This window comes from Danaus plexippus, chromosome Z (assembly GCF_018135715.1).
Source record: "Danaus plexippus chromosome Z, MEX_DaPlex, whole genome shotgun sequence".
In the NCBI taxonomy this organism is placed as follows: Eukaryota; Metazoa; Arthropoda; class Insecta; order Lepidoptera; family Nymphalidae; genus Danaus; species Danaus plexippus.
Window position 1 is genome coordinate 15367489 of NC_083559.1, and position 24916 is coordinate 15392404.

General features: G+C 31.8%; 2 protein-coding genes across 2 annotated transcripts; one reads left to right on the top strand and one right to left on the bottom strand.

Annotated features, from left to right (window-relative positions):
• Positions 1 to 2898: 2898 nt before the first annotated feature.
• On the bottom strand, positions 2899 to 12309 carry LOC116777784 (larval cuticle protein LCP-17-like). Its single transcript, XM_032671494.2, has 4 exons — positions 12155 to 12309; positions 4356 to 4542; positions 3934 to 4134; positions 2899 to 3494 (listed from the first exon to the last, which is right to left on the bottom strand). The coding sequence occupies exons 2-4, from the start codon at positions 4540 to 4542 to the stop codon at positions 3334 to 3336; spliced, it is 549 nt and encodes a 182-aa protein (XP_032527385.1). The 5' UTR covers positions 12155 to 12309; the 3' UTR covers positions 2899 to 3333.
• A 2955-nt stretch (positions 12310 to 15264) lies between these two features.
• Positions 15265 to 24047, top strand: LOC116778009 (clavesin-1-like). The gene is made up of 7 exons (XM_032671850.2): positions 15265 to 15424; positions 19902 to 20035; positions 20192 to 20345; positions 20420 to 20524; positions 20964 to 21111; positions 23485 to 23701; positions 23836 to 24047. The coding sequence occupies exons 2-7, from the start codon at positions 19903 to 19905 to the stop codon at positions 23988 to 23990; spliced, it is 912 nt and encodes a 303-aa protein (XP_032527741.1). The 5' UTR covers positions 15265 to 15424; position 19902; the 3' UTR covers positions 23991 to 24047.
• The last annotated feature ends 869 nt before the right edge of the window (positions 24048 to 24916 follow it).

Consider the following 24916-nt stretch of genomic DNA (forward strand, 5'->3'; position numbering starts at 1 on the left):
TAATGGGCAAGGATTAATTTGATCCCCCTGTATATTATATTTTGTGAGAAGTAGTTTGTTTGAGCAAGTGTTTTGTTTTTGATGACAACGTTAAAGTTATGTAATTACTTAGCGTGTGTGTTTTCTTGAATTCTGTAATAACTAGTGACTGCTGTTGGCGTACATCTTGAACCAGCATCCAAGAGACAATTCCTCACAGCCCCCAGAACTGAACGTTCATTTTGGTTGGCGTAATTCTTTTCATAAAATGCTCACTTGTTGCAGCTAAGTAAATATGAAAGAGAATTTTCTCGTCAGACAATTAGGTAAGCATGAGAATGTTAAACGATTTCTATTTGTTCACAAAATATCGATATGTGTGAATACCTTATACCTTATTTTTCACAAAATAAATCTTGTTTATTATATTTATTACCTAATATTGGGTAGATAAAGTTATCATTGTAATATAAAAATAACAGATCTAAAATTATAATCAATTTAGATTGGAGCACTCATTGTGTCCGGAACTATAGGAACGAGTGCTCAATATACGCGTAGGCAATAATCTGACGCTAGAAATCAGCAAATCTACGAATTAAAAAAATGTAATGAATCGACATATTGTCATTCTTACGCTTTATATTATAATACTGAACGGAGAGAGGAATATTTATTATATGAAAAGATTATTAAAACATGTTTATTAAGGTATTTTTTATTGAATTTTGTCTTGAGTTGTCTTGTAACTATTAGTTTGAGTTTTTTAATTGATTCTTATTTTCTTTGCGTCCTGAGCAAAGGTTCGATTATTTTTTTTAATTTGTTTGTTTTCATTCTACACAAATGTTCGATATTAAGTCGGAATTTTGTTTTCGAGCTTCATTAATCGTATACTTATCACTTTTAGATCAGATTACGACTTTCAATTTGAACTAATTTCAATGAAATGTTTTATTAACGAACTCCTCACTTTTTATCTCAACATATTTTGTGTGATTTATAAAAGATGCTGTTTATATCACACATAGAAATGATAAATTTTAAATTTTTTTTTACAGATCGGATTTAAAGTTTAAACAAAAACATTGTATTGTATTGTATTGTATTGTTTGTATTGTTGTAGTAATGTTTGACATTCAAATTCGTGGCGCCATTTGAGTCAATAGCTTTCAACGGAACAACATCTGTTAGAATATTTGTCACTTATTTCAATTGAGATTATTGTACTAGAACGGAAAATGCCTTTTACATCCAAATAAGAGTATAGGTAAATAATAAATTTATATGCCAACTGCACCAACTAGCTTACCCTCGTTATCCTTAGTTTGTGTTTTCCTTTTCAAACAGAGTAATAAACAGTTTTGAACTTTTAAATGGAATATTTAAATTTAATTATGAATGATGAAGATGAATATTTAATTATACGTATGAATACTCGAAGTTTGTATTGTCACACTGTGTGCGAGGCGGGTCCCGACGAACACTTAAAAACGTGCTTAGCTTCGTGCACGTAAAACTGTTAACTTTTAGTATGTAGTGTGATGAAACTCGGAGTAAGCTTACTTGGAATTTAATTGAAATCCACTATAATACATATATAGTTTGTATAATAGGTATTATATGACGCCAATTGTGCTGAAAACTATGAATGGAGAATCATTATTCAGGTATAAATTTTTAAAGTAAGTAAATTCCGTTAGGTTAATTATAATTTAATAAAAGGGTTAAAAATTTTAAAAACTAAGTCTAAACGCAGTAACCAAAACTTACGTAAATTAAAACTACTGATATTTATAAAAACAACACGTGGTGTATTCGTCATAATTTCATTTAAAAATTATAATAATTTTATTTATTTCATAGTAGTTCAATTATATGAGATTTTAATATTAATCAATCAAAATCTACAGGCTAATCCATCGAAAAGCATATGTTTTTATAAGGAAGTCCGTATATATCGTTTCAGACTTAGTCTATCCTTAGTCCGAGTTCGCATGGAATGTGAAAGTGAAACTGTAAGTCACATAGTCTAGACAAGTACGCATCGTATACGCATGAATAGATTCCAGTATTCAATTAATATATTTTCTCAATAATAGTTGCGATGTAGATTAATTTTTTTAAAACTGGTTAAATTTGTGACGAACAAAGTACCTAATAGAGTTTACAGTGGCAGATGTTTTGATGTGTGATAATAATTCATAACCATAGATAATAATGTTTAATTTTTATTATTTTATACGGAACGATAAATAAAATTGAATCATGTGCAAGTAGGTTTTAATATTGAGATAATATTTAAATTAGAAGATATATAATGAAAAATTTGTAGACACAAGCTGCTACCTCCTTGCTTGCTAGCTAGCTTGCTACCTTGCTAGCTTGCTACCTCCGCAATATCCCAGAGCATCCGGGACGCGATACTATCTACAGTTTCCATACATGCTTTTTTATTTTTGATTAGTTTCTTTTCTATTACTTTGTAGGACGATTTTTTTAAATTATATATATATTTAAAAAATGTCGAGCCTATTACAGCAGTAGACGTTCGTGAAAAATTGTATTTTGTTTTCTTACAAGTTACTATATGTTATAAATTAACCCATGTAGTTTCTGTCACGCTATAATCAGAGAAAAGTTTTACTGGGTTCATTCATCTCTCCGTATATCCTCCTCCTTCTTCTCAATATTCCGCAGAAGTTTCTCACATGAAAAAGAATATCGATTAAATTGCTCAGACACTTAGCATATGTAAAAAAAACTACCTTTATTGTAAACATTTAAAGGTACTGTAAACTTCTATACCATTCCAAAATTTTATTGATTTCAGTTCTGTGATAAAACTGTGAAAACAGATAAAAAATATCTCTTTGATGATATTAATGTTCATAGTAATTTGTAATAAAAAAAAACAAGTCATGTACATATTCTTTAATATTAAATATGGCAATTGTGTGAAAGTATAAAATTACGAATATAATGTGATTCTTTAAAACACATTTGGGTTCCTGGCAACACCAAAATGCCTAATTCTAAATGTGCAACATCTATGAAAATATATCAAAGTCTTTAGTCTTAGCAGAGGCTAAGAGACAAAAAAACGTAGGTCGGATTTAAAAAAATAAAAATGAAATGCAATAATGTAACTTGTACTGATTGATATAAAAATTGTTATTCAATATCTTCTAAGTTGTAAGATACAGTCCATAACGGAATCCTCCGTTGATATGTGATTTTTTTTTCTCATATGTGTCATTTGTAGACAGGAATTCAACCGAAGTGGTCGTTCAAACGCAGCAAGTAGTTCTAAAAGTCAATCTGGAATCATTCTGGTCCACGTTCAGTCCAATGTCAGTGCAGCTCTTGCAGCGCGAGTTTCTCTTCTTCCTCTTGCTGCAAGGCTTCTCTTTCTGCTGCTATCCGTGCGTGCTGTTCAGCTATTACTCGGAACAGCTGGGCGTGCTTCGCCGCTGCCGCAGCCACAGCAGCTGATTGCCGTGGAATCGATGTCTCTGTGATTTTAAAAAGCGTTCAGATAATTCGTAGTTTCATGGTGACTGAGTCTACATCATAATTTTGTCAAAAACGACATATTTATTAAGTAACAGGTTTAATAGTTTCTTGTTAAATGATGGCAACATTCTTACATCTATCAGTATTTCATACTTTTCACCTTTTCAGTGTTTTAGTATTATTTGTATGAATAGGTCAGATGTGAAGTAATAAATTACTGTTCTGTTAAATAGCTTACAAAGGTTTAAGTTTTTTGTATTGAAAAAAAAAGGTTTCATGTTATTTCAGTATTCCACACAATATTTTAATTTTATTGAATAGTATTAAATAAAGAGTGTCAGAAGAATAATAGATTTATCAGACATTATATCATCCAAAAAAAAAAAGATTTTTAGGTGAGTAGCCTTTTAGTTTATACGAAGTATTTTGTAGCCATACCATCAGGGAAGGGATGTTGCGCATGATCTTCGGCTATCTTAGCATAGAGCTGGAAGTGGCGGTCCTTGGCCCTGGCGACGGCCTCAGAGTCAGTTGGATGTTCTGGCGGAACATCGCTCAGGACCGGATGGAAACCATCTTTGTCAGCAACGTAGTCCACCGTGCGAACTTTGTGACGAGGGTCCACGTATGAGAAAGTTCCTGGAATATTTATTGAAATAAATATTACCACTACGATAACGATTTGTTATATGGATGACAAATAAACTTTAATGTAACTACCGACATGTACCTAAAAACTCATCTAGAACGCGAATATTAAAGGATAACAAATTGTTTAGCAACGAAAACTGAAGCCGGACATTCCTTTTGTAAGCAAGAATGGGTAATTTGTATAGTTTCCACTGGAGGGTACGACTCACCCTTAACTACTCCACTGCCATCGCTGACCTCAGCGTGTTGTCTGTCAATATCCCCTGGATACCGACCAGCTGTGTATGAAAACGCATAAGGCCGAGGGGGCAGCAACTCCGTGGTGGTTTCCAGATGGGAGACATCGCAACTGGTGAGCGCCACGCTCGTTATGAACAACAGCACTTGTACCAGCATCTAGAGAAACATGACAGAATTAGCCGTCGATTTTTTTATAGTCATTGTCGTTGTTTTTAAAAAGTGTGCTTTTGACCCTCTTTAATATTGTTGATATTTGAATGATGACAGAATTGTACAACTGTGACGTCTGAACGAAAGGTTAAATCGTGTAATGTACACGCGTGTGGGGGTGTGAAGATGTGTGTGTTGCTGTGTCCACACACTCTACGCTGAAACTTAATTAAATGTCAAAGATTGCGTCCATCAACTGATACGGTAGTTTGTTTTAATAGAATTTGGTGATTCATCTATAAACTGGCGTTAGTGAAATATGCGTCTGTATAAATTTCACGTGATCAGAAAACATGAGTGACTATTACTACTTAGAAGTTTAATTTTAATTATTTATTTTCAAATAAGTGACGTCTGTCCAAGGTTACAAGGTTAGAAAATAAGATAATCAAATTAAATTTGTCACCACAACCAGATTTAAAGCCACATATGCTAATTAGTTTTTTGTTAATGATTTCGACATTTTAATATATTACGCATTTTTTTACATAGACATAGACGTAGTCCATGTCTACGTGGACTTCATTATACGTCCAGAAACCTTTAGTTAGGTTTCTAAACGTACGATTAAATTATAAATTGCTATTTGTTTCTATATTTACACAATGGAAGCTGGTTGTAATGATGACATTACTGTGCATCTATACTTAATAAAATATACGAGTTACCTCGTTATTTTAAACAGGATAATATAAGACTCGTCTTAAAACTTGTTCGCACGACCTTTGCTTGCGACAGCGTTAAGATATTAGAATAAATAAAAAACAAATACATTTAATTACATACAGTGTTAATAAATATATTTTTAATTTGTTTAGGTTTTTTTATTTTATTTTACAAAAAATTTTCCCGGACACATTTTTTGCTTATGAGCATTATCGATTCGCTGGAAGTGTGCACGTTATTCGAACATCAAAAAACACGCTTCAGCATAGATTAAAAAAAAATGCCATCGCTCTAACTCATCTGTTTTGTTCGTCCAGTAAAAAAAATTATAATAAGATTGATTGTATTATATAAATTCAAATCAAAGTTTCCACAATTGTAAGCGTTATAAAGAACACTTTGATGGTAAAGCAATTTTATCTCCAGAATCTCGTTAGATACATCTCAAAGTTTACAAACCATTGGATACAGGTTCATCCTCAGATAATGCTTGGTTTTCGTATTGGTTTAGACAGAGGGACAAGGAAACATGTAGATAACTAACGTGTCTTATATTCTGTATTCCTTCTAATAGTTTCTGGTAAATGACAATAGAAATGGTTCCTAAGTAAGTAAGATAAGTTTTACGGCGTTTTCATTGCTATGAAATGACTGCCTCATTGTTGAGAAAACTGTAAACATGTATAGAAAAGCCAAATTGGAAGCTAAGTTTCTAATTCAAAATCAAGCTAGGCAGCAAAATATCAGTAACTTTAACATTGGATACGGACCCACACTTCTATACGTAAGGGTCGTAGACTAGTCGCTTCAGTATTGGAAGACTATAACGAGCCCTAATGAGCCTTTATCGCTAGAGGAATCTTCGTCCGATTGGATTCTAGTCTACCTCCAAGGATTTCGGTCTCTCGTTTTGAACAACAGTCTCGTAATATTTTATTAAAATTAAGTAAAAAAAAATATATAATCTTACAAAACATCGTTAAATCGATGGCCGTTTATCTATTTTTATCGGGTTAAGTTTCCGTGTTGTCAAACATGTTCCTATTAACTGATAACTGATAGTTGAAATGAATGTTTTATGGGAAAGATAGTGGGATCGTTTAATTTCTTTTGCTACTTTATTAAGTAAATACATTTTGTGGTCACTGTCAAAATTATGCTGACATTTTATATGAATACAGATAATAAATTGACTGGAACATGAATGACCTAAACTTTCAGAACTGAACACGGAGTAGGCAAGCAATAATCGATAATCCACCTACTATCGACATTAGGTATAAATTGCTCATCGTTTGAGGATAAACAATATAAAATGTTATTACAATATTATTTTGTTTTGCACATCCGCGTGTATTATATATTTTATATTTCTTCCAAGATGAGATCAGACACGACTTACGTATAATTAGCATATATTTTTATACGTGATTGTAAAACATCGCATTGAAAATGCAAATTTTTATTCGAATTAAATCTATAATGGTCGTTTTATAAATTAATTGACATTGCTCATAATAATGGTCTATCAGTTATAGTTCGGAAGGACTTTAACGTCAGGTATTTCTTGCTGTTCTAGACATTATATATCAAGGCATTGAACTTATATATCGAAAGTATTTTAATAGATTATATCATCGTTGGTCAGACTTAATTCTTTATTCCTATAAATTCTTTGCATTAATAAAAAAATTAATGAAAGTTTATGAGCAACGAACCTCATCCGCCAGACCAACGAATAACCTTTTGGATAAATGCCATTATGATCTGCCGTTTTGAACATAATATAATGTAAATTTGTGAAATTATTTCATTATATATATATAATATAAGTGTTACAATTCGTATTTTTGTTATTACAGTTGTATTTCTGACATAAGGCCTTTCGCCTTGACCAGCTGCCAACACTTTCGTTTGTTATTCTTGACCGAATTAAATTTTGTGTTTAAAATGATACAATGTTGGCAACACTGATACCATTGATACGATTAAATAATATCATAAATATATTATTTACTTTTCATTGCGATCACACGAAGCGATTCTTTTTTTTTTCTTGTTTTGTATTGCAATCCTAAAGTTACTCATCCTTATATTGGCAAAACAGTAATTACCCACGATGGATGCAAGACCATGAAATAGTCGACCTTTCATTCGATTCGTTCTTAAACATCGCAATAGTTAAAAATTCTCATCAAAACAAACAACCATAATTATATAGTTAAAAGAATAACAATATTTTATACATAAGTATTACCATTAATACAAAATTTTCAAGGCGACACGCCGTGTCTAAAGTTCCTAAATCCGTGTACATCAAAACCGGTGATCAAATATTAGAAAGGAATGAGGAACGACCAGCTTGACCTCCGGACGGCCTCTGATTTAACAAGTAACGAATATAACAGAGCGTGTTACATATTTACAATACAAACGAAATTACTTTTATTTGCTGGAACTATATTTCTTAACCTGCCAACTGAAGATAGTCACTTAATGTAAACAGTTCTGAACGTCTCGATAACTTTGTATAATTTCACTCGCATAAAAAACGTTGTTGCAATTAAGAACTTCGCGTCCAATACTCGCTGCGTCCATTACAACATCAATTGCTCAACCAAAGTTAAAATTGTTCTCGATATCATGTAATTGCCTATTCATTACGCAGCTTGGACTCTGAATGCGTTTACTCTGAGTGTGTATTAAATTTAATTGAAATAGATTGGAGACATGATACATTATTTTTGCTGATATTCGATAAGGATAACGAAGTATTTTAAGCATAAGTTCGCATTGTTACCTTAACTGATAGTTTTAACCTACTTCGGCATATATAATACTGTGGTCGACGATCCGCGAGCGGAAAACGTTGAAGCTGTTCGTGTTCACGTAGATGTGAATACGTTTTACGGGCATGTAACATTATGATTATTTTCTTGGATCAAAGAATGGTATTATTTGATCGATATTGATTTATTAAATTTTATTCACTGCTAGTGAAGTGGGGTGGAGTTGAGGGAATAGTAAAACCAACTGTTAAGGTATTCGGTTCTTCTACAGCTATTTTATGATTGACAGTGTTGATGGTGGAGTAACTACGTAATTCACAACAAGTTTTCCAGCAAAGTCAGATATTTCGACAACCATAACAAAAGCAAAGATATTAGCTTCACTTTGTTAGCTTGGAGATGCTGTTGCTTGCAACACCACAGACTATATTTTGTTAAAGATATGACATCGTCACCAAACTAAGTTAGACAACAGATAAAAATTTAAAACCATACGCCTGTGGATTTAAAATGAAAACAAATACGATATACATGTAACGTGGGCGTCACCAGGTCTGTTTTTTTTTTTTTTAATATAACGATTAGATAAACCAGAAGATAATAAAGACATAAACAGTGCTGTTTATTTTTTGTTAAAATAAAAATAAGTATTAATAAGCTTGAAGAAGGTTTAATGTGTGCGTAGTTTTTTTTTTTTACAATCGCAGCAAAATCCACAAGGAAAGGTCGAAGGTTTTAGTTGCTGTATAATTAAACAATTAATTTTATTGCACTAAAATTTTAAACATGCAAAGATATCCCTACTCATTATTGTAGTTCTTAAAATATCGTCTAGATTATAATTTATTTTCGTAAAATACTTGGTTATTAAAATTTAGTAGCCTCTTATATGAATTTTCAAATAAAAAATTGGAAATACGAAAGGAATTGAACTAAAATTGTTATTTTGTGATAATAAGGAAGTAGATATTGATTTGTATCGAGCGAATTTATTGTCATCGTCATGAGAACAGTGTTGTAACTCCTGTCAACAATTAGTCATCTGTCAAACCTTCGCATCCTATAAATTTGCGGGCCTTTAAGCAAGATTCAAATGTGTTGATTGTATGTCACGCCCACAAATCATTGCACGGATGAGTAACGTCTGTTGAAGTCGCCTAAATACGACACAGTAGATAATCTACCAGACTAACACACATTAAACACAAGCAAGGTTTTTTCACTCCAGTTATTATAGAATACTTTTTAAATTCAAAGAATTTATCCAAAACAAAATCCCAAGAAATTCAAACAAGTTTTTTTTTCGTCAATCATTAGTATATAGAAATACCTTTAATAAAAATATGAAGGATTTCATTAAAAAAGTATACAAACGTGTACATAATATAATCTCCACCCAATTCTCTATTATGTTTTATATAGGACAACTAAACTTTATACGTTGAAAAAATTTATTACAAATATATGAGACGTACGAAATACAACGATATCCTGAAGAGCAAAGCTATAACAAATGTGGTCTAAGAAGAGTTGTGGCTTCACGACACGGCACAACAGTCGCATCAAACATTAACAAAATTCAAGATACCTCAAAGACATTACCACGTCTGGACTTTCGTAAGAATGTCGCTGTCTATACATCAAAACTAGTTTTTGCTTGCGATTTCGTCTGCATGTACTTAGGTACTAGTCTCAGAGAATTGTATTATGTGTTACAATAGCAGATATGACAACCAACCATCAGCAGGATCTCATACTTTATGTTTAAATAAAGGCAAACAAGAAATTAACGTTAAAATTAATTAATTCCGAGCCAGAAATTATGTATATTTGTTTTAGAGAATGCGTCTCACATCAGCCTTGTAACTGGAGCCCCGACTATCTATTATTGACATTGATGTTCTGACATGAATCTGCGAGGCCTTCTGACCGGTGTCGTTTTGGCAAAGTATTCCACAAATCCAGTGTGAATGAAGCCATAGCCTACATAAAAACGGTCTCATATGTCATATGTCATGTGTCATGTGTCATGTGTCATATGTCATGTGTCAGTAGATACTTATAAACTCAGTTTATGAATTATACATATATCGAATACCAAATAATAATAATTAAATATCCGACAAACTTCTTCGTGTTTTATCCACGCAGTACTCAACAAATAACAACGCTGACATTGACAAAATACACCACGATTCCAGTGCGAACGACGCCATAGCATGAATTTAATTAAAAATATCGAATACTAGCAAATCCATTATTTTTAGATTTGAAATCTTACTATAAGTTTCGATTAGACCTTGTACGGAGCGTTACCAGTCTTTCTTTCATGAATCTTCGCACTTTATTAGAATATGTTATTAATTGGTAAACATGGAACGCTTAGTGTATTTCGTGACGATAGAAACTTTTAAGAACATTTGCCTGGACTTTAGGAAACAGAGTTAATTTACTTTATAACTATTGAACCAAAAGAATCAAAGATCCCAAATAAATGTCAGCGAAGGAGTCGAAAGGTCAAATTAATACCTGAGCTTAATTACAATGATTAAATTTACAAAGTATAATATAATGGAATATAAGAATTACTTAATAATAAAATCAACAGGGAAGGAATTGTGCCAAAAGGCCTTCTTTTACGCAATAATTTTTGCGTTCGAGCCAGATCTTGAATCGTGCGTTGCTTATCTAACTCAAATCTTTTGAACAAGAAGCCGCTTTAAAACATTTATATTCATATATCGAGTTAGAACACAGCATTGCATAAATAATGTTTGCTATTTAAAATACCAGAAACACTTTTGTATATCTACATTTAATGTCACTGAACACCAAAATTATTGTCAGTGTTTTGTAGTTTGTACGTATCTATGTAGGTCTTGTCCAAAGTCCCGGTAGATTTGCATCTGAAAGTTGGCGCTAAAGAATGGTATTGATAGTCGCAGTAGCATCTCGCACAAGCACGCATAAAACTAGTGCAATACAATAATAATAAAATATTCATTATATGTTAAAACGATAAATTATTTGAATAAGAACATTATATATATATATATTTTTTTTTAAATATACGTTTTCTTTCGGACTGCCAGTATGATAGCGTATGTACCTTTTGCTACTACATAATGCCGTCCTTGGACGAAATGGTGTTAATCATATTAGAGATTTTGAAACTTTCAAATAGCTCGTCTACAAAAGCTAAAACCGCAAATTGCGAAACCTTTGGCACATGTGATAACAGTGCGCTTGTAAGGTGGTCCTCAGTGCGATCATACGAGGTGTGATTTTCGGCTCAAAGGTCAAGGTCGTCTAGGATTGGCGAAGAATACTCGATTCGCCTAAATGCCATCATCCTAAATATCTCCTACCTACAAGGTTCACATATTTTTGTCTAACTACAAACTTCCTCTTTTAATGTATCTTTTAATGGTCTCGTTTTTAATTTAAAACGTTCTTTCTTTCTATATATAACTTTTTTTGGTAGGTTATCAGGTACTATTACAATTTACGAGGACCACGCAAAAAATAATTATATCGATAAATTTTCTCATTCACTGTAAAGAACAAAGTCGAGAGTAAAATCTAGTAACGAAACCCATTTTTTTAAAATTAAATTTACCATTCCGTAAGACTGAAGTTCTTTGATATTGAAAGTAAACTATTTAATAATATTTATTAACAATAATAACAGAATTTTCTAAATAAAAAACAATCATATTTTTTTTCAATTTATAACATCTTGGCCAACCTAATATACATTTAGTAGACACCAGACTACATTGAATTGAATGTACAGCAACCTGTGTTAGGAGAAATGATTGCATAAGTTCTGATTCCGTTAAATTTATACATTATCCGACATAAAATATTTCCTATATGTTAAAATATTTCTTATAATCTATGCTTTCATATACTAGAAGGTACCTACACTATACAAACATTTAAAATAAAGATGTCACCGTATTTTAAATTTAATAACAACTTAGTTATTAAAAAATACTGTATCATTAATGTCACAATATACACGATATGTAAATAAAATATATATTTTAATATAAATACATATTATTATATTAATAAAGCGTAATAAATTCTCCACTCACATTTGCTTTGAAAGTACACTCAAGCGTCGAGCTTCAATTCAAACTGCCAGTGAAGGTGAACCGCTGAGGAATGTACGACCGTTGAACGAGTGAGGTGAACGATTTGAAATAGCTAACCATTCTAAATTATGTTCTAGAATATAATAAACGGATTGTTGGCAGAAAAGAGGTTTTATAATAAAAGTCTTTCGGCCTAACAATTAATTGATTAAACCAGTTCCTGTTGCACAATGATAACGCGTGTGGAAAATAATCTAGTTTATATTATATAATTACAAATTAATAAATTAAAGCGTAATTTAATATCAGTCTAAGTTACGATCTTTGCCTTATTTTCCTAAACATTAAAAATAAATAGCATCGTTTAAAAAGTTCTCTAAGCATAGATCATCTTGTTGATTGACAGGTCGGAAAACAGTTATAAAATTTAAAAGAAATTTTATATATAAGCTTAAATATATGGCCAATAGTTGTAATAGTTGCAGTCCTTTAACAGATCTGGCAAGACCCAGAACAAATCGTGCACTATTGATATTAATGACGTGTTAAAAGATTCAGAACCCAATGATCTTCCCTCTCTACTCAGATGTGGAGAAGACGACACTTTCGTTGTATGTAGCGACGACTGCATCATTTACCTCTCTTAGAAAAAAAAAACTCTCGTTTTCGCAAATCATATTTTCTGGCAAATTGAAGGTCAAGGTCCTATTTGAAACTTTAGACATCATTCGCCGAGTGGCCGACTTCTCACAACCTCACATGAAACCGAAACTCAGACCATTAGTTAAACCTTCAAATGAGTCCGAAATCGAACAACGAGTTATAATCAACACTAGAATATGTATTTAGCGACATCGATTTTGAACTCACGAATCAAATTCCAATCATATAGATTACAGAACACTTACTAATTATGAAGCTTGTCTCGAAAACGGCATCAGTATTTTTTATATTACTCACTATATTCATAATATTGGCACACAAAAATATATTTTTTTTGTCTATAATACTTCCTTCTATATGTCTTTCATCCCCTGAAAGTTGAGAGAGTGTTCAATAAAAATCCGTTTTACAAATTCCATGACGGTGTTTTTCAAAATTAAAACGAAAATGAATACGAACAGAGAGGAAGTTTTGTTTACATTGAAGGTGTCAAAATAATAGGATATCTGTCATCGAATGAACTAGTTGAAAAATGTCCATTTTTATAAGCGCTGCCCCAGTATATATGTAGAAAATAACAGAATAAGCTAACAAGTCACGGAATTTAAGAATATTAGTATTTAAAATATAGCTATAACAATAAGAAATCATTTTTCTTTCATTGTCACTCAACACAATTTACCGGTCGGTGGAGTTTTCAAATTATAAGCAAAAAAAAAAATAGCAATTACATCGAAACGCCAAATAATTTCCGTACAACGACAGGATGCGAACGATACATGCGAACAGTTAACAGACAAGAAATTAATGTTATTTCATAATTTTGCTTAGTCATGATTTTTTTTTTATTAATCAAATCAGGCGTGTAAGCGTTGTGTAGGTGTGAAATTATTATCGAAAACAAAGTATAAAACCTTATACTTATTTTTTTGCGTAATGTAGTAATAAATATATTAAGGAATATATTATAGCACTGAACAAATTGTGCTAAATAATACTGAACAGTTCCGAGAATTATGTCATAATCTAACGGACAAAAAAATATCAGCATCATAACTTATTATAGTTATAAACGGGTATACTATATGTGTCTATAGGCTATATACCTATACCAAATGGTTCCTTATTGTTCGACATACCAAAAGTTTTAATTATTTGCGAATTATAATTATTTTAAATCTATTCGCTTAACTGAACAAAGTTAGGGTTCAAAAATCATTGGACTTCCTATTAAATTAATATTAAACAACAGAATTCCTCTAAAATATATCCTCTAATCTAAAATAAGTTAAGAAAGTTCGAAAGAAAGAAAGTTAGAAAAGCGATAATTTGCAACTAAATGGAAAAAAAAATGTTTAACTTTTTAATAATAGTAAGTAATATTAGCCGCGTGTTTTATCACAACGAGTCTGTTGAAACTACGAGGTTCTATAAAAATCCGCAGATTTTCAATTAGACAGTACTTTGAGATTATCCACACAATGACAGAGTACTGTCAAATGACAGAAAAATAACTACGCCATTGTTATCGACTGTATTATAATGTCTAGATGATGAAAGAAACGATGATTATAAGTTATTTTTATGAATTCAGACTTTCTAGTTTCGGTATTGACTGTAATCAAAAAATAAACAATACATTATTAATAATAAAGAACTCTCGTACAAGCAGCGAGTTTGTCAAGTTTTTAAATTTAATAAATTTCTGTGACATCAAATTTTAGGCATTCATCATCATTATGCGGATATTTAGATATTTGTATGTATTAGGAGATGTTACTAGTTTTATAAGACATACGACGTAATAATACAACAGGTTAAACGAGTCGAATTTAGTTTTTTAATTGGGTTTATAATCGAACCGGCCGAATGCGACGAGGCGGCGTATGGCGCCAAACTAAAATAGAATTTAAATATTCGATTTTTCACGATTACGAACATAGAAGTCATTGTGACACAAATATTACTATTATTTACGAACAAATTAAAATCATCAGCAGTAATAATAATAACTCATACTTATATAAATTCTGAGGTTTCTTCTCGCTGCTTTCCTCATTATTTTATATTTTTATGATCTTAACAATACGGCCATTGTTATAAATGAAACCGTATACAAACGTGACAGGTAACACAATACATCCAGCCAATGTGACGTCTAGATAGACGATTAAAATACTGACGAACGTATTACGTGCTTACAATTATTAAATTAGCGCGTCTGATACGGATAATAATTTATGTACAACATATTCAGATAAAATCTGGTCGCTATAGGAACACTTCACGATACATCTAGAATATTTACATAATTCAAACTCTATTACAATAGGACGTTTATTTTTAATATACGATACGAAAATATTTTGTATCAACAAAAAATTTTACGTGTATTTATCGTAGAGGTTTTATCGGTAGTGTTCAGTCCAAAGTTATATCCTGGGTTAAAAATTAACCTATTAAAATCCGTATATAGCGATCGTTTAAAAAAAAAGTTCACTGGCTGTTAAGGTTAAAAGTAGTTTCGTAGTACACATCGGCAGTATACATCAGGTTTCCAAACGTTACATGATCTGTGCGACTGGCCGGTTAGAGACGTGTCTCAAGGTACGAATAAAAATAATTTATAACGTCATTTAATTTATATAAAAATAATAACAAATGTAATCAAAATGTTGCACATATAAAGATTTACGTAATATAAAGTTTGAGGTATTAGTTATATTGTTTTTTGAATACCCCCAAATAAAGGGTTTCTATGTCTTGAATATGTTTGTTATTAAAATCTAATATAACTGTTAATATTTACAAAATTAACACTAATTTATATAGATAATAGTAGAAATGCCTACGCGAAATTACTTGAATTGTCTTGTCTATTTGACAATCGTCGTGTGAAGCGAATGTTCATTACCCTAATATGTAGAAAGATTTAATTATTCTTATCAGCCTTTAATTATATGTTATTTAGTTGCTTTTTATATTATACCACTTGAGACGAATTACAACTAGAACAAATACCTAAATAAATATGAATATTTTTGTTTTTACCATCAGAATAGGTTTTCATTCAGGTAGGAAACTTCTTTCTCAGAATACCTCCTTTGTCAAGACGTTAAAAAATTAAATCAGTCACTTTAATACTAACCATGGCGGCTCATTATCTCGCTGTGAATTTAAAAAATCAACCCTTTCGGCATAACGTAAGCATGTTTATTGTATAAATTGTATTTTATTGAGCAATCTACAACAACGTGACCCTGGCAAACGTGCAATGTGCCAACTGCCAGTTTAAAAGAATTTAGAGAGTTTTTAATGATTATGTAATACATTTATATAAAAATTAAAATTACGTTAGACGTCGATTGAGCGAGATGATAAGACGGTTATTGAGAGATGAGACGCCTTTCTAAAAAAAATTAACCGACTACCAAACTTGTAGTAAGTATAACAAATCTAGACTTGATGTCCTTAACGAATATTTATTTTAAAGGAAATATATATATATAATTAAAAAAATTTTTTTAATATAATATTTTTTATATTTGTCCATTTATGGCTTCATTGATGATGAATATATTTTTTATGTACATTACGGCTTGTCTATTTTGTAGCGGGTGCAATCATATATCTAAAGGTCACGACTAATTTGTTTTCGGTTATCACACAGCGGAAATGACTTCGGATTTCGTTTGTAATGACTTAATATTTTGTAGTTTAGTGTAATTAGGGCTTATTATAATTAATAATACACTTATATTTCCACTTCCGGATCCAAGGGTTATTTCTATGTCGGGTACAGAATAGTAACCACAAGTGTACAACCTCACACAACATTCTATTCGTTTCACGTTTCACATTCAATAAACAGTATATATTAACTAATATTGTATGTATTAACCAATAGTGTACACTAAATAACTGTTAACGATGAGTATGTAGTAACGAATAACGATGTGAGACTTGTATTAAGCGTAAATCGTGTGTTTTTATAATTCGAACGGCGAGATCTCTTAAGTAACTAAATTGTTTTATGAATAACAGAGCATAATATTAAAATAATTTAAATTCGTTAAATTATATGTATATATAATTCAGTTACGTTGTTTGTTGACAAATTAAATTAAAAAGAAGGGGAACTTTAAATTATCATAGGCACTAATATACAATAAATTAAATGTTTTATCTTCAAAATGTTAAATAAAATCGTATATATATATATATATATATATATATATATATATATATATATATATATACGATTTTAGAATATATACTCTTCATTTTGTATGCCTTTAATTTTTTATATGTACTATGTACTTTTGTCACGTAATTCTGGCAGATTTTCATAACAGCGTTTATTGGTTGTCGCGTAACGTATCAACAAATACACAAATTTACAACATCGTATTAATATCAGTTGTATTATAAGCAGTACCCCTAACACGAGTTTCGATCATCAGACTACGTACTATTCGTTTCCCGTTTCCGTGTGTTATGAAGGAACAACTGTTAACGTTCCGTTTGTAGAATGAAGGGGCGAGCATGGATCATTTTCATAGTACATAAACACGTAACACTTAACAATATACTTAATAAAAATGTATTTTTTCCTAACTAATTAGTACCGACATGAGAAACATGTCGTAAGCGTTATCATAATTGCTTGTATTGATGTACATTTTTCCTGTTACTCTGAAAATTAACGCGTCATAAAAAAAAAATTTTCTTTTTTTTTTATAAACCATTTTAGCATCTAGCATTTTCGCGTCTAGTATTTTAGCACCTAGGATTTTCGCGTCTAGCATTTTAGCACCTAGCATTTTCGCGTCTAGCATTTTCTCATATAAATAAAGGCTTTTGATCAAACACTTATAATTTACTTAACATATTTTCAAGTTCAAAATGTCGGTACATTATTGTTTACTCATTTTATAGACAACGTTTAAGATAAAAAATCTTTTTTACAAATAGCCATAAGGATAAACACTTGTTAGTTTTTGTTAACAATATTTCCGAACGCGTTGTAAAAACATCGTCTAAAAACCGTCCATATCTTCGTATCCCTTACGTTCAAGGTTCAAAGCGTCGAGCAAAATACAAATACATAAATATATTAAAACATTGAGACGGATAATTTTATTGAATAGAAATCATTTAATGTACAAAATTTAAAAAAAATATAATAAACATTTTATTAGAGTGATACATATCGAGAGACTGTTGCTTAGTACAAGTCCTTACGTCACTAAATACTTAGTGTTGTTCAGTATTACGTTCAATAGACTGATCAAAATTATAAAGTGCGAAGGTTTAATGGAACACTGTCAAGGCTCCGTATGAGTGAAAATGCAATAATTTCGTGAGCCACCGATGTAGTGTATTAAGGAAAACTAATATCATAGGATTCACTATACGTTTTTTATTATTAAAACTGCATGCTCCCGACGTTTCGATTACTTTGCAGCAACCGCGTTCCCGGGCGGACTATATGAAAAATCTTTTCAGTTGATCACGGTTGCTTCACAGAAACCTCGGTAGTGTGAAGTAAAAAAATAAAAATGATGAGTAAAGAGTTTAATGATTATATTTATATTTATATATTTAGGTATGCCTATGTATGTATGTCTAAATTTTTTATTTTTATATGATTATTTGTATATATATATGTATATCTCATCTTTTTCTTCTTTCCTTGATTCGTACCTACACCACAATTGTTCTGTTTGTTTCCCGTATTAAAAGACTAATAGCAGAGACGTCTATTAAGAGATAAGTTAGCCTTTGCGCATCAAATTTCTTTGAAAATAGGTAAATGAATAAATAAATAACATTTCTCAATATTAAATTATAATAATCTAACATTTAATATTATTGTCTATTTAATTGTAAAATTATCTTTATGAATTTCTTGATGGAACACAACACTGAGCACTATGCTAATAAAAATGAAATAAATTATATAGCAACATCGATCGGTAGCTATGACGTATCAAGCTATGACGTATCTATCGCTCCGTAAATATGCAGATGATATAATATAACTACAAGTTTTTCTCAACGACTTCGCCCGTCTTGACTTCGGACTTATATTAAGGTTTACAAAATAATTTTCGCCAAACAACCCAGATATGTGTTTGTTAAATTGTACGGAGTTAAGTTAGGGTTAGGTAAATGTACGGAGTAGGGACATTATCATACTGAGGCACTTTGGAATAAATTCTAACGTGATTTATAAATATTTAGGAATAAGCGATAAACATATTTCCGCCATATATGACCTTAAAAGGTTTCCACGAAAAATATACATGATTACTACCTTAATTCTTTTGTAATTAATTTATATGGCCTCCCGATAACGACGTTTTAAACAGGAAATAAAAACTATTCCAAGATTAAGTATTTATATTTAATAATTTTTTTCAATATTTTGACATTATTGACATATATTTTTTTTTTTGTATTTTCTTTATAAAATTGTAATTCGTTCAACAAATAAAAAAGTATACATTGGTAAATATTGCCCTATTCCAGTGCGAATGAAGCCATATAATTAAAGAAAAGGTCTGAAATAATGGCATCCATTAGTGATGAAGTGATTGAGATGAAATTTTTTTTTTCAATTAATCTACGAGTCTATAAAGTCCGGTCAAAAAATCCAACAGACTAAAAAACTTTTAACAACTTCTTCATGAGTTAACAATTTGGCATATGAAATTTTTACCATTATAAACTGATGTACTTTGTGAGCGTGTAACTAAAGTGTCGTAAAGATATCAATGCTTTAACGAAGGTTACCCGCTTTTTATTATTCTCCTAATTGACGGAAGTCTGTAAGCAATTTTAGACAATTAAAAGATTCCGAGAGTACCGTCCCAGGATACTCGGTCTCTTTTTGGTTATGAAGCAAAAAATCGCGATATAGCGATGAACTGTAAACAAATGAATTATACTAAGTTTTTCTGTGTGTGTATGTTACTGTTGCTGTTTCTGCTAACATCCCAAAAATCTTGTTTTATGACATCCTTGATGAGCTTGCAATGTTAACATTTATGAATGTTTTATTACTTTGGTTGTTTATTAGGATGCCGAGTAAAGTGATCGAGCAGCGGCCGTTGGATGAAGAGTATGAAAAAACCGGCGTCAGTCCATCAGACATCGCGGCTCTGAGACAATGGCTGAAAACCCAGCCCCATCTACCGGATAAATACATCACTGGTGATAAATCTTCCCTGAAATATTTACAAGATTTGATGCATTTGCGTTTCCTATTAAAGTCTCACTCATACACTATTCAGTTGGGTACTTTAAGTGTCATTGTCTAGGTACCTGGTAGGACGTATTTTGTCTGTAGGTCCATACTTTACGTTTCAGATATGGAACTCATCCTGGCGTACCACAGCTGCTACAAAAGTTCGGAAGTATCCAAACAGGTTATTGATCTACATTACACTTTGAGGACGCTCTTCACAAATCTCTTCCACAACAGACTCGTCGATGACAGCTTCATCAGGACTATGAACGTCATGTAAGTGCTTCGTATAGTTCGTAGTTTTTTTAATTATTTTGGAAATAGTTTGATATGATTGTTTCCTATTACAGTCTGGGTTTCCCCATCGAGACGAGAACGTCCAAAGACTACAAGGTCGTCTACTTTAGGCTCATTGACTACGATGCGAAGAATTTTATTTTCTCTGAAGCAGTTAGGTTCGTTTTATTTAATATTTGCATAACAAATGAGAGTGAAATTTAGCTAGAGTCTGTATCATCCGGATTTGTCTGCTCTTCTACTAAATTATCAACTATCATGATTGGAGTTCGAATTTCGTCTGAATTCTTATTTCTCAGCAAATGTTTCCGTCGTCACACTACACACCAAGCGTTTCTCGTTTTTCATTGAATAAACTACGTACTACAATGTGAGAAAACCTATTAATGAAAAACCATTAACACTCTGTGTGCGGTTTGTCGATGCAACTTGGTGTAAGCGTACTTACGTAAATACTATCTAGACATTCTCGTACAGTTGTTCCTTAAGAAAACTCTTGATTAGTTAACCTAGGAACAAATTATTAGGAACAATCATTGTCAGCGCAGTCCCTTGATGAAAACAGATGAGTTTCTCAATATCTTGCAACACTTCCAGGGCGGCTATAATGCTTATAGACTTGATGCAGTACGAGGATGGGGCGTGGAAAGGGTTCGTCATTATAATAGACCTAAACCGCGTCACTCTGGGCCACATCGCTAGACTAGACCTGCAAACTATACAGCAGCTGCTATATTACTTACAGGTTAGTCCGTCTGAATATAAAGCGCTTTTTTCGCTTGAAAACATTCATCGATTTGATACCATAATTAAAATATAAAAGTATAAAATAGATTTTTTACCTGCGTCGTATTTTTGTGGGTACAATTTTTTTTTGTTCTTATCTAACGTTACAACAACGACATACTCGTGGCTCATTATATAAAGTTATGTACCTATATGTGATTGAACATTAATTTTTAACTCAACATTTTTATTCTCTTGTATAGGAATGAGACAGTTATTCTTTGCTGCTTGTTTTTATAATAAACTGTTATCTGTATACTTTAAAAAATAAAATGGTAAAACGGTCATAACGCTAAAGTAACGACAGTACAAATTAATAATAATTTGTACTAAATGGCGCCAAAAAAAAGTCCGGCTATGCTAAAGGCTGTGTATTAGAACTTCAAATTAGTTAGTTTGACATCGCCAACCCGCCTTGAGCAAGCGTGGTGATTAATGCGCTAACCTTCTCCATGTGAGAAGAGGCCTTTGCTCAGCAGTGGGCTGCTATAGACTGATGATGATGATGATGATGATAAATAGACTGCACCAGAAAGAGTTATTTCAACGCCATGCATAAGTTTATATTTTTGTTACATCCTAGAGCCTAAACTCGTCACGTTATGCTTTCAAAGCATACATATATATTAACTGTATGTCAATGAGTATTTACGGTATTGTTTGTCAAAAAGAATTCCACTCGGTTTCATGAATACATTGGTAAATTAAGTTTTTGAATGAAGCATAACAAAGACAATGTATTATAAACTAAGTTAATACTCTAAATGAAAGACTTATAAATGAAAGAATATTAATGCACTGTATGTCGCTTGGCGATGCTAACATAGAATAGGCGTAATGAAGACATAATGGCGCAAATAAGATAACATTTAAGTAAAATGAAAATCAACTTGATACGAATGTATTTGGTAATTCGATTTCTATTTGTGGAAAGAGAGTCTAGACAGATTAAAGAATGGACAATCTAGTGTTGTAAGGGCAGACCCTAGAGGGTCTGTTCTCTGTCGAAGTGGGGACCTACAGTTTTAAGTTTGGCAAAATATTGAAGCCATTAGCTATACCTGAAATGAATATAGTAGGATTTTAATATGACATTATAATTATAATAAAACACGGCAAAACATATGGGCTCCCCTATGAGAACTATCTTTCACTTCTGATAATTTTAAACCATCATTTATTTCAATAATAACTCGGAATACAGCCTTCTGATTTACCAAATATTTCGAGCTTAAACTACATACGGACAGTTTACAAGTTTTCACTCATAAAACTTCTGTTTATAAATACGGATGGAGTATCGAAAAAAAATACATACGATATCAGAAGAAATTTGTTTGTGTGACCATCCTAACATAGCTTTAGGTACAAGTTAGGTTTCAATTACTGTGTTTTTATATAACCTTAGATAAGTTTTTAAAGGATTCCTTAAAAGATTTACAAAACTGAAAAACAACTTAACGAAGCCAAAGAAATTATAAATGATTAGGCTGTAGCTCAAGGAGAGCACAAACTGGTGATGATATGGAGCAAAACATATGTATTACAAAGAACCTAGACACTTGGAAAAAAAATCAGGATATCCTTATCATGTAATGAACTGACAATTACGCTACTGCGTGCAAAACAAACGTAAAAATGTTTAGGGATTTACTGAGTTTCGTAAACTAAATATGGATGCAAGTTCTCTTGCGGAAGCTGTGCTTGCGACAGCGAACCAAAATGATTGTCCATTCTTGAATCTAGAGTGAACTTAGATGTTCTCGTATCAGTTATTACCGCTACAAAAGCCCAAGAAGCAACCCACTGTAGACATTGCATGGTAGGTTGACCGAATCTATAATAGCGGCAACTAAATTACAAGATAAAGAGGCTATGACAAGAGGCTGTTTCCTCGGAAGGGAAGAATTTAAAAAGGTTGAACGACTGAGTAAAATTAAAATAACAAAGTGTGGCTTAAAACTTAACTGACATCAGGCGATGGAGCAACTGAAGATAATATTATGGAAGTAAAATGCCCTTTATTAAAAAAAAAACAGTTAAACGTTATATTAAAAAGAAAATATTTTTTTTAAAATACAAAGCAGAAACTGAACTGCAAATGCATTTTGCAAAGGAAATCTGTCGTCGTAACTCCGACAGTACGGTGACTGAACACAATGAGCACTAGCAATAGACAGCGTTTACACTAGTTAAAATTATTTACTTTAAGATCATGTAATACAATAACGTAAGCTATCAATACTTTTTCAGTTATATAATTACTACTGAGACCACGTGTTTGATTATTGTTCAAACCTAAATATAGTTTAGCGTAATAACTTGACTTCAGGAAGCGATGCTAGTGAGGCTGAAAGGTCTACACTTCCTGAACGCTCCGTCTTTCATGGATCGCCTGATGATGCTGCTGCGGCCGTTCATGAAGAAGGAGCTCATGGAAATGCTCAAGATACACCAGGTCGGAGCCACGACCCTCGAAGAAACGATCCCCATAGACGCCCTGCCGAAAGAAGCCGGCGGAAAGAGTAACAGCTTCCAAGAAATCAAAAGTAAGACAGAACATTCAACCGATATTTCAAATTTGCTAAAAAAATTTAATTATTAATTAGCCCTGATGATCTATAATATTATATTAATCTCTAGAAACTTAAGTTTGTTCGAAAAATTCCTCTTTGCCTTTCAGACGAAATAATTGACAAGTTAATAGCCAATAAAAACTTCTTCGTCGACGAAAACAAGCGGAGAGTGACAGAGTCATTGCGCCCTGGGAAGCCGAAGACAATAACTGATATATTTGGCGGAATCGAAGGATCGTTTAAGAAACTCGACATAGATTAATTAATTTACGATAAATAGCTTGTATTATAATAAAATGGGAATTATTTTTTTTTTTTACTTACTGTTTAATAGAAAAATTCACACCACAGTTGGGTTGATTAAAAAAAGGTTGTGGTGTAACAGACCTTTGTTTTTATTCTCCGCTATTTTAGAACAGATAACATTTTAACGGGACATAATTTTAAAAGGATAATATTTTATAATTTTGATTATTTAAAAATCAATTTAATTCAATAATATCCATAATAATCCTCAATAGAAGACCTAAATACAGAAAAAATATATATCATCTATTTGTTTAAAATATGGCCTTCTCCGTGCAAAGATGTGCACAGTATATTCTGCCAGTGTCATGTAGAATGGAGGAGACACGATCCGAGATTAACTTTTGAATGAAATAAAATTTTACAGCCTCGACTGAAGTCACAATTAGGAACTACATATATATGTTAGCAGATCTAAAGAACAAAAATTCAATTAAATGCAAACATAGGAGGTATATACTGTACAAAAAATGTAAAACTAAGACTAATGTTATATAAAGGTAAAACAATTTATAACAACTTAATTGTATTCATTTTAATATATTTACATATAAGTGAATTATACCTTAAACATATATTCATTACAGTCGCAGGGATAAGACATTTCCATGTGAATTTTATATGTTTAAGGTCAGACATTAATTTTGTTATTTGATGCATTATTGACAACAACGAAACCTCCTTAGAGGTTGTGTTCATAGCTTAACAATAGCAGACAGGACGCGGTTGGTTCGGTCGGTATTTGTGTCAAGTGTTACAAAAAGAGCCTACAACAAGTGCCTTCACTGTGGAGTCGAAGAAGACACGGCACAACATACACGACAGGTATGTCCTGCCTGGAACGAGTTTCGGATGGGTCTTGTGCAATTCGTTGGGTCCGAC